At 30.6% G+C, this 12,108-nt stretch overlaps 1 protein-coding gene across 2 annotated transcripts in view; it reads left to right on the plus strand.

Annotated features, from left to right (window-relative positions):
* The first annotated feature begins 3,614 nt into the window (after positions 1-3,614).
* Ir93a (Ionotropic receptor 93a) overlaps positions 3,615-12,108 on the plus strand; it is a 55,750-nt gene continuing 47,256 nt past the window's right edge. The window contains exons 1-4 of one of the 2 annotated variants that reach the window (XM_075366307.1): positions 3,615-4,006; positions 9,587-9,739; positions 10,209-10,304; positions 10,888-11,037. In XM_075366307.1, coding sequence (XP_075222422.1) covers positions 3,880-4,006; positions 9,587-9,739; positions 10,209-10,304; positions 10,888-11,037 — 526 coding nt within the window. In that variant the 5' untranslated portion in view covers positions 3,615-3,879. The remainder of the gene's footprint in view (positions 4,007-9,586; positions 9,740-10,208; positions 10,305-10,887; positions 11,038-12,108) is intronic. The other variant, XM_075366308.1, reaches the window with a different exon arrangement.

Raw genomic sequence — 12,108 nt, forward strand, 5'->3', positions numbered from 1 at the left:
AAACAATTCAATCTTTTTATTGCATTTCATCAAAAGTATTTAAACAGTTATTATTTATGACCAAAAAAGTTTTTTTACAATACGAATCTTTGATAATAATCTGATTATTAATCAGAATGTCGGGAAAGAAACGCCTTTATCGGTTCAGCAAGTGCAAAAAGGAAAATTCTTTCCTGTTTAACATTTCTATTAATTTTCATGTAATTTCATTAATGTACGTATAAAATTGAATAGATTTCTAATCTGTTTTTTTTTTCAAATTCTATGTAATATCTGATTAGATAATCATATTTAAACCATAAATTTTTACATTAATAGGTTAGGTTTTATTAGAACTTAATTGAAAAAATTGATTACTCTTTTTCTATAAGTTATTAAAACTATTTTAAATAATTAAAAATGAATGTTATTTTAGTCTGCATGTCTTTCAAAAGTTATATCTTAACAATCACTTACTACTCTAAGTAGCCTAATTGATTTTTTTACTGTATAAAATTTTATTATTTTCTACGTTATCCTACGGAACTTCAGTTTATTTGGAAAAAAAATTCTAGGAATTGTGATAAAAGATGTATAAAAACCACCCCGTTATTTACGTATTTCCCAGTAGTGCAATTCCAATATTCCATTATTTTATTAAGGGGTTATACAGAGTGAGCAACATAAAACCGAACCCATAATGAAAAACCACTACCCAACACTATTTATGAAAGACTCACACAGCTAGCGCGACTATATGTATATGTTATACTACTGATTGTTGCTGCCGTTTGTCAAGTAGTTACGTGTCAGTGCAGTATACGTTTTGTTGCAGTGCAGTTGTGTTTGTGTAAACCTACCGGTTTGGTCTAGTAGTGAACGCGTCTTCCCAAATCAACTGATTTGGAAGTCGAGAGTTCCAGTGTTCAAGTCCTAGTAAAGTCAGTTATTTTTACACGGATTTGAATACTAGATCCGTGGATAGATCGGTGTTCTTTAGTGGTTGGGTTTCAATTAACCACACATCTCAGAAATGGTAGAACTGAGACTGTACAAGACTACACTTCATTTACACTCATACATATCATCCTCACTCATCCTCTTAAGTATTATCTGAAAGGTAATTACGGAGGCTAAACAAGAAAAAGAAAGAAGTTGTGTTTGTGTAAAATGCCTTATTCGCCGGCCTCCGTGGCGGCCTTTCGTCTCGGCCTTTCATCCGGAGGTCCCGGGTTCGAATCCCCCGGTCAGGCATGGCATTTTCACACGTGCTGCAAATCATTTATCTCATCCTCTAAAGCAATAACTAACGATGGTCTCGGAGGTTAAACAAGAAAAAAATGCCTTATTCAATCCAGGAATGAATAGCTATAAATGAGGCCTGTATTCGTTCTGGATCGTTGAAGAATCACGTAAAGTATTCGTACAAAAGATTTCCGAATGTCTGTATCCCAGCGAAGATTAGCATACAAGATTTAGTTTTTAAAATGGCGTACGACAGGTTCGGTTTCAAATGCAAAACCAAATAGGCAACCTTCCGTTTGGACTCCACAGGCCATTGCCGATATTGAAAGGAGGATTACTTCTTTCTTTCTTTTTCCTGTTTAGCCTCCGGTAACTACCGTTTTAGATAATACTTCAGAGGATGAATGAGGATGATATGTATGAGTGTGAATGAAGTGTAGTCTTGTACATTCTCAGTTCGACCATACCTGAGATGTGTGGTTAATTGAAACCCAACCACCAAAGAACACCGGTATCTACGATCTAGTATTCAAGTCCGTGTAAAAATAGCTGGCTTTACTAGGATTTGAACGCTGGAACTCTCGACTTCCAAATCAGCTGATTTGGGAAGACGCGTTCACCACTAGACCAACCCGGTGGGTTGAAAGGAGGATTACTGCCAGTCCAAAACATCACTACGCAAGTTATCCCAACAATCTGGTATTAAATACACATCTTGTAAAATTCTTCATGAATTAAAATTGAAACGATTACCGCGTTACAACTGTGGAACGACTGAAGGAGATAGACAAACAAAAACCACTTGATTATTGCAACTGGCTTCTCGAAATCATTGTTGGTGGACAGATAGACCCAATGTCGTATTTCATGTCAGACGAGGCATGGTTTCATTTATCCGGCCATGTTAATTCGCAGAACAACAAGTACTGAATGGTAAGGAATCCTTGCGAGATATTCGAGCGTCCACTTCACGATGAAAAAGTTGGTGTATAGTATGCCGTTTCCGGTAATCGTATAGTGGGGCCAATATTTTTTGACCTGACTGTCAATACACAAGTTTACCTCACAATTTTCGAAGAATTCTATGCGCAATTAACTAATATTAAAAAAGAATACAGCTTCTTTTAACAAGACGGAGCAACGTGTCGCACATCAAATATTTCACTGAATCGCGTTCATGCAGCTTTCACAAATGATCGAGTTGTCAGCAGATGACGGTGGCCTCTACGTTCTGTAGAGTAGTGTACTTGCGATTTTTTCCTTTGGGGCTACTTAAAGGAGAGAGTTTGTGCATCTAATCTCCACAATGTTGATGAACTGAAGATGAACATTCAACGAGAAATCAACGTAGTTGACAACAACGTTTTCCGACAGACTCTCAATATGATCAGTCGAGCACAAAAGTGCCTCGATGTCCAGGGTAATTATTTTGAACATCTTTTGTAACAATACGTTAAATAAATTCAACATTTAAATTATGCTTTATGTTTTTCTTATTTAATTTATCCGTATCATTCATAAAATTTCATTCCAACATAGCCTACCGATTCTGCAGCGGTTACGTTATGGATTCGGTTTCATGTTGCTCACTCTGCATACATTTTTTTTTTAATTTCGTCTTTTTTTTAAGAGTAGAGTTTTATATACTTTCTTTATTTTAAATCAGGCATTATTTATCAGGCACTAGTTATAAAACTATGTAATAATGTCTATGAAATACATTCTTGCAAAATAATTTCATGTTTTTAATGAGAACCGAAGTAACCTTTTTTCTTAATAACTGCCGAGCAAAAGAAAATGGACACTAGTCCATTTTCTAAAGAATAGGCTATAATTTTATGCCTGATATAACAAAAATATTTATAACTGATGTTTGTTTTATGACGACGACTGTAATGTAATAGTAATGTAATTGTAATAGTAATGTATAGGACTGATTTTATTCCCCTTCGTAAAGTTTCTTCTTTTTTTTAGCAAAAAATATTAGGCATTTTTTTATTACAAATTTTTGTTTATGTGTAATGAGGTGTAAAAATAAATTCCTTTATCGTATAAATACAATTAAATGCTTAAAATAATAAGGAAGATATGAAAGAAAATCTATTTTAAATAACTCGATAACTTGGTAATGAAATTGCATTTTTTATGAAATTTTTACGTGATGAATTTCATTGTAATCTATAAAATCAGTTATGAAAGAAAATGGATTGTATTACTTTATTTATGATGAATTTTTTTGTTAGACTTTATTGTAATTTAGGCGGAGGGTTTGACCTTTTAGAAGAAGCTTATTTAATTTTTAATATTGTTTTTCAGTTAGCAGTATATTGCGTGTTTGTCGGCCTTGTAACAGTTCGTATGTCATCAGTTTTTTTAACTTAACGTGACTCAGTAAAACTAGATAGTTATTTGTCGGTCTTAACTTAAGTTTATTAACTTCAATCCTAATGTAAAGGAAAAGAATTACATCTATCGAAATGCAATTACGTGATTTCATATTCATAAAACTTTTGATTAGTTCAAAATTACTTTCCGTGCGACCGTAATATTTTATTATTTTACAAAAAGGGATCAAAGGAGGTTCTCCAGAAATGTTATGTCATTTTCCGAATTCAGTTAAACATTTTAGTGACTAGTGAGTATCGTTAGATAGTTATGAAGTTAATAAAATTATCAATTACTTTTTTATATATTATCATAACAGTTATTGTTACAGCGTTATCCATTTCATATAACATAAATGATGACAGTGCAGTGGATGTAGGGAAAAACCTGACTTTAGGTAGGTACATTGTGCATTAATTTAGATTTATAAATAAATCTATATAGAAAAAAATTCAAAATAATGTTTTATGTTTAAGTGCTACTTACACTAAAAAACTATAAGATAGTAATAAATATATTTTACAATTTTTTTTTGGGTATTTTATGATTATAAACAAATAAAATACAACTTCGGCCATCCAGGTCCCAGTAATATACGTGATTGAATGTTTGTTTTCTTATTAATGTTCATTTACAGTAATATTAAAACGAAATATTTATTAAATAAATTTATAATATATATATATATATATATATATATATATACACGAGGGTAAATCAATAGACTTACCGTAATTACACTTATCCGTAATGTAGTTATAAATTTTATTGCAATACAAATAGGAAACCTACATGTACATCATTTTTCAACATAGTCCCCTTGCATTTCAACGCACTTGGTCTATCGTTGCACAAGCTTCCTGATGCCTTCATAAAAGAAGGCTTTCGGTTGAACTGCGAGCCAGGAATGCACCGTTTCTTTCACTGTTTAGTTTGAGGTAAATCGACGGCCCCTTAATGCCTCTTTGAGTGGACCAAACAAGTGGTAGTCAGAAGGGGCAAGATCAAGACTATACGGAGGATGAGCTGGTACTTCAAAGTTGAGTTTCTGGAGCGTTTCAGCAGTGTGGGCAGCAGTACGTGGACGGAAAATGTTGTGTAACAACACAACACCTTTCGACAGCAGTCCTCGGCGTTTGCTTCGAATTTCAGGCTTCAGCTTGGCAGTAAGCATCTCACTGTAACGCGCACTGTTTATTGTCGTGCCCCTTTCCTCATAATGTTCCAGTACTGGGCCTTGTGAGTCCCAAAAATTCGTAAACATCAGTTTTTCAGCGGACAGTTGGGTCTTGAACTTTTTTTTGCAGGGCAAATTTGGATGTTTCCATTCCATACTCTGCCGTTTACTCTCTGGCTGTTATGATGGAACCATGTTTCGTCACCAGTGATGATTTTGTGTTTTTTTATAATAGAATTTATTTCTTAAGAAGTGATAAGGGATATTTTTATAATGAAATTTTATGTACAAATAAATAAGTTTGAAAATTTTACCTGTGATAATTACAAAATGGCGACAACTTAAATTTTTAATTATTAATAACTCCGTAAATATAAGTTTAATAAAATTACGCTCGAGATAGATAAAATGTTAAGCCTTTCATTGTGAATAAAATGAACCTACTTGTTCAAATCACAATCTGAGTTGTGGCTGAAATTGTTTTAGTGGATTGTGAATAATGGATTCTGACAATTTCGTTCTGTTCTAGTGTTAATTATTTTTTAATCAGTTAGTGAAGGAAGTGATGATTATTTTTATTATATGATTCTATGACAGAAGTACGATTCTGGTGATCTTTATGAATCATAAAGATAAGCTTCGTCTAGTAGATTTTAGGTGAATTCGATTCTTTGAACCCGACCAGTTAGCCTGTCTGAATTTATGTTGCCATTCGCCAAAGTGACAGTAAGACATACAGATCGAATTTATAGTCTGCTTATTTTCCTAATACACAGCAAAAAAAAAATTTAATTTAAAAACGCACTAAAATATAATACTTTTTAAATTGTTCTTTTAAATTTAACAAGTAAACGTTGTTAAAATTATTTACAGTAACTTATCTACCAGTAACTTATAGTTTTTAATTTGGAAGCGACTTCAAAAAGTCGAAATTTAAAAAACAATTAATTGAAAATAATATTTTTACTGAAGTAGGTTAGTGTGCGTTTTACTGAATTAGGTATCATTTTTTAAAGTTTATTTTATTACTTTGAATCTTGTTATCCATGACACCTCGTTTAAAAGTGTTTACAGCATATTTTATTTTAATGACGATTATAAAAAAAACTATCTATTTCCAAATTTTTCTAAGAAGTCAGTCTCAGAAGCTTAATTGTGAGCTATGGTTCGCTTAAACAGATGAAGCATTATAATTACATTAAAATAATGTGCATTATAGTCGATCTTTAAAACCTTTTAACAATTATTTTGTTTTATATTGTATTCTACTATGGATAGAACGACAGAAAACACTGCTGGTATGTAAAAAGTTTGTCAACAAAAAAAAAACATAAAGTAAGAAACCTGAATCTTGATAAAATTGCTTACAAGATTGCAGAGAAAAGAGAATATGGAGATTGAGCTAAGGTTTTCTGGAATCCAGGAATATGAATCATTTTTGCAACCAACGTTTTACAACAAACGTTTTTTAATATTATCGCAAAAATATTTTGAATATTGAAATAACATCAGACTATTTATCATTATAATATACAAATCCAGCATTAAACAATGCTAATAAATAATAATTTTCTAATCACCTGCATACCATTTGAAAAAAATATAATAATTTTTTTTAATAAACTTTCACCTAATTCATATGGAGAAAGGTTACAACCTCTAAAGCAAGTTCTTGCACAAAATAAAGAACAAAATCATCGAGATCGATTCATTTTCTACGGAGTAAGGATTGAACTTGCATTAGAAAAGAACTCCGAACGGATCTTCTTGGAAATTTTGCTTTTCAAGCCGGGAGTTGATATTGACATATCAGGAATAAGGAGATGGAGGTGTTATAAATGAGAAGTATTTTTATATTCACTAAGAGGTTTACAGCTCCCAAATTGGACTTAAACCCGTTATTTATTTTGTCTACTCATGGAGTCACTAGTCCACAAATTTCTGTGAGCATTAATAGCATATAAATAAGAATATTTGTGTGAACTAGAATAATTACATGAAAGCAGTTTGTGCAGTTGCTTGATTGAGGAATCCGTGATAGAATGATGAGGACTGACGTTAGAAGTAGGTAGTTTATTTGTAGAGTACGTGATGGAAGATGTTATTCCATTAAAATAGTTAAATACCATTCAAATAAGTGCATCTCAATTGTTAAAAGTATTTGTAGTAAAAGTATGATGTTAATAAAAATCATTCACTAGTTATATCTCATTTACGATCTAAAATAATTGTTATCGCTTATGACGATATCTGAATTCAAAATGCCGACGTGTGGTCTTTTATGGACGATTTCGATATTTTAGCAGAAGTAAACTTATGATACAATTACATAATCGATAAAGAGCTAACGGAGTTATACGTGTAAAATCAATGCATTGTTCACAGACGAAATAAATGAGGTTGTATCGAACTTAAATACAGGCACAAAAATATAATATACAAAATTATCACAAGACAAAAATGAACTATTTTGGATCGGGCAACATTTATTAAAGTAAAGAAAATGTATAATACTCAAACAGTAAGGAATAGCAAGAGTCATGCAATCAAAGTTTATAGGATGGACAGATACCTACCTCTTTGCGAGATACTCTGATGAGTGTTGATAATATGCAAAATTTAAAAAATAAGTTTAGGTGTTTATAAGTCATTTGCTGTTGATTATTCTATGATCATACACTAACTAATACTTCTTATTCAAAAGTTAACGGAAAAGACAAGATTAAATCCTGTGTCCCAACGAACAAAACTTTTTATTGTATAATGAAAAGAAAAATATATTATAGTAATAAAGTTTTTACTCTCTATTCAAATTTTTTTTCCAAAAATATAAAGTTGGGAGTAATTGCCAGAGGAATTTGCTGAAAAACTGTGAGAACTTCCTTATCGTCGTTCCAGAGAAAAGTATCTGTGTTTAATACACACTATTAAAACGTTTATGTTACCTGGAACTAGGTAATATCTGAATAGCGAGCATACAGCCGACTAAATGTCGAGCGTACAGCTGACTAAATGTTGAAGATTATTCATTACTGGTAAATCACTACTGAATTATACTGATTTTTTAAATACGAATACTAATGCCCATATTGAGTCAACGGAATCCATCTGGAGAAGAGCAAAATTTAAAAACAAAAACGTTGGAGTGTAGGATACTGTACATACCGTTCGTAGCAATGTAAATTTTTCTAGCGAAAATACTCAACAAAGATGTCAATCCATTTCTAAAAATTCTTGAATAGATCAATTAATGTACTGGACCCCAGAGTGACACTGCTACCTAATTTGTTGGTTTATTTTATCTGTTTAATTTTTTTCTACACTTTTTAATTAAAACTGGAATAAGTTACTTCCTCTCTCAAATGCTATTTTATATATCAATCAAATTAAAAATAAAAGTACAAAATGTCAGTTATAGGCAAGTTACTGTTAAAATATAACTATTCTTCATTAATTAATTTAGTTGAAATCCTCACACTACTAATAAAATAATACGACACCATCCTCTCTAAAATTACATACTACAAAATGTCTCGTTGCTGTACGGATGATCGTTTAATAGCAATCAGAACTCAGCAGTTACTGGCGGGAAGATAACAGAGAAGGTCGACTTATATTTTACTGCTTTTCTAATTCCTCGACATATGTTACTTTTAGAAGTGAATTAAAAAACTGACATAAAAGTGAAATTTAATTATTTTTAAACGTTTACAAATTATTTTAAAAATCTGGCTACGTGACTACTGAATGAAATGATTCTGTTATTCTAATCTAGTTGGTTATCAGTAGTAAAATGAAACGATCGTACAAAGTAGGTTTGAAAGTTCATGTTGGATAAGGTAGTAATACTACCCACCGAGTTGGTCTAATGGTGAACGCGTCTTCGCAAATCAGATGATATCGAAGTCGAGAGTTCCAACGTTTAAATCCTAGTAAAGGCAGTTACTTTTATACGGATTTGAGTGATCATGGATACCGGTGTTCTTTGGTGGTTAGGTTTCAGTTAACCACACATCTCATTAATGGTCGACCTGAGACTGTGCAAGACTACATTTCCCTACACTCATACATATCATGCTCATTCATCCTGTGAAGTAATACCTGGCAGTGATTCTCGATGGCTAAACAGTTAAAAAGGTAGTAATACTATTTATTATATTAAGGATCCTTGGTGTTTAAGTTTTAATGTTTTACTGATTTATGTCCATATCAGAAATATTTTTGATGCTCAGATTCTTTTTTTGAATTCTGTCACAAGATAGACTTCATTTTGCCTGTATATGTTGCCAAACAATTATTTGTACAAGGAAAATTTTATTTGTATAAATTTGTAGTTGAATTATGAAGTAATTTGTATTCTCATGAAATAAATCCTATTAGTAAATAAATCAGATAATTTTTTTTGTTGATTTGATGAGAGGTAAAATATTAAAACTGTCTTTCCTTGTTAAGAAATATACTAGACAAAAACTATGAGTGGATAAGATGTTAACTTTTGGTAAAATCCTCATCAGTATTTTACTTCTTTAATTCTCATTTATGATTTTATGTCTGTAAATTTAATATTATTTCAGCTTTTTTCACCCTTGTCTGATTTTTGATATGTATAGTATCAACAATATTCTTATAATCCAATATATTCTTACACAGTGCAAGATAAACAGTGAAATGTATTCTTTTGGTGTCTAAAAATTTCAGCTCTTTTATGGTTTTAATGACAGTTTTTATTGTAATCTATTAGAGATAGTTATTTTTAATGATGTTGAAGATATTATTTGTACTATTGTGTTTACTTTACAGTTGTATTTATTGATGGGGACTTTATTGAAAATGAGTATGATGAAGTAATGTCTGCAATTAAACATTATGTTACAAAAATTAAAAGAAAGTTCTTAAAACAAGGTTCGCTTAAAATTAAATATTGGAAAAGGCAAACAGAATTTGCACCTGGAGGTAAATTTCTACAATTTGGTCAAACAGATTATTTTATTTAAAATTATTTTATATATTTATTTGAAATACGTAACATTTTTAATTTAGCATTTAATATGTACTTTTATTATAAGATTGTACTCATGTTTCTTAGTATGCAAGTTCTGAATTAAACATTGTTTTTGAGCTTTTTTTTTACTATTTTTGGTAAATGTATAATTCAGTTCTCAAAAGTGACTGAATACGGAAAGATTATGTATGGTACCTGTTGTAGAGTACTAAAAATGTTGCAGTTCATTGAATCCCTCTAACTTATTTTTTTAGTAACTTATGACCAATAAGTTAATTAAAAACTCAATAGTCATGAGTTTTTGAATGGTCATATATAGATATTGAATTAGTCATATTATTAAAGATATTGAATTAGTCATATTATTAAAGATATTGAATTAGTCATATTATTAACATATTAATGTTTTTATTATTTTAGATATCAGTATTGTTCTATCTCTTGCTAAGTGCTCTAATACTTGGGAGCTGTTTGAAAGGCTTCAAGGTAATGATCTGCTCTTCATCTCAATCACAGGTTAGTTAATACGTTTTTTATTTTTACTTCTATTTACTTATGAATTGAGTTTTTTGAAGCTTAATTTTTAAATTCATTCATGTCTTCTCAAAAGAATGATGACAGTATTGTGCATGTTATGGGTTGTTAGTAGTTCATAAATTTATGATTAATTTTCTTATACATAATATTCAGGCATGGTAGCTGTGCAACTTTGTAGTACTAGTTTCTTTACAGAGTGGATTATTTGAAATTATAGGAAGAGTATTTGAATCTGATTACAAATAAAAGAAGTTATTGAAAAACAACATATCATTTATGGTTGCTTTACAATAGTAATTTAAAAATGTGCTTAATCGTGTTAAAACTGTTCTACAAGTGTTTAACATAAGTTTAAATAAATCAGACAATAACAACATAAGTTAGATATCATGTTTGTTAAGTGTAAAATATTTTACTTAATATATTTTGATCTAACAGTGAATAAAACTTATTCAGTAATGATCTGAAACATTAGTTGGAGGAAGAATACATAATATTTAAAATACATTTTCTGTTTAACTTTAAATAGAAATTAAAAGATTTCTGTTTTCATGTTTAATAGATGGACAGTGCCCAAGACTGCCCACGACAGAAGCAATCACATTCCCTATGGTCAAACCTGGTCAGGAGTTACCACAATTATTATTGGATCTTCGCACATCTAGTGCTATCAGTTGGAAGTCTTTTAGTTTATTATTTGATAGATCTATGGGTAAGTTTTTTATGAGTTGAGATGATAACCATGGGCCTGCTGCTGGTAGGTTGGTGCATCCCTTCTCTCTTTCCTTACATTCCATCACTTCTTTCTTCGATAGATTCGAAGAAAATTGTGTTAGTTGTTACTCTGGCTCCATTTTTGGAATTTCTTGACTTTCGTAGGGTAGACTATGTAGAATTATTACAAAAATACGATATCAGAAACTGTGTATAAGATGGGACTTTAAATGTTGACTAAAATCAAAGGTTGTTAGATGACATCTTTTGTTGGGAAAAAATTCTGAAATTCTAGTGACAATCTTTTAATTTCCATCTTCTTACAGCAAGATTTTGGGTCTAATGTAGTTCACAAACTCCTTTATTTCACCTCAAAAATTGAAATTGTTTTTAATGATTGGAGGATTGTGGAATTGAAAAAATTATTACTGAATTGGATGAAAATTCAGGCAGTGGATTTAAAATAAAATAAAGTAAAATAAAATAACTATGTCCAAATATTAAACTATGTAATACACTATTTTTTCTCTTTGTTTCTTTTTAATGATCAACTGGCCTTTACTTTTGACATTCATAGTTTTGCAGTTAACCCAGCTTTTATTATTAGTGTGGCTGACTAATTCATTTCTGTTCTAAATTTTCAATCCTTTTTATATTAATGTCATTGTAGTAATATACTAAATATTTTAATGTAAAATAAATGCTATTTTCATGTATTATTTTTATATCACTAAGCTAGTTTTTACATTTATTTTCCCTCTTTCTTGTGTATTATTGTAAAGATGTTCCAGTCAGGATTTACAAAAATATTAAATGTTTCACTTTCAAGTAAATCTCATTGCTTTTTTACTCATTTTTGGATAAAATATCTTTTTTTTTTGTTATGACTTTGGGAATGCCTTTATGCAATCATTTTAGTGAAAATTGAAACCTATACCACCTATACTTGTGCCAGTAGTTGAACCAGAGACCATTTAATTCAAAGAGCTCTGTGCTGACAATGGTTATCCTCTGTTATCTTCCCCCTATTTATTTTATGTGTATATCAGACAGAAAATTGCGCTAGTTT

This window comes from Lycorma delicatula, chromosome 5 (genome assembly GCF_047948215.1).
Source record: "Lycorma delicatula isolate Av1 chromosome 5, ASM4794821v1, whole genome shotgun sequence".
NCBI lineage: Eukaryota > Metazoa > Arthropoda > Insecta > Hemiptera > Fulgoridae > Lycorma > Lycorma delicatula.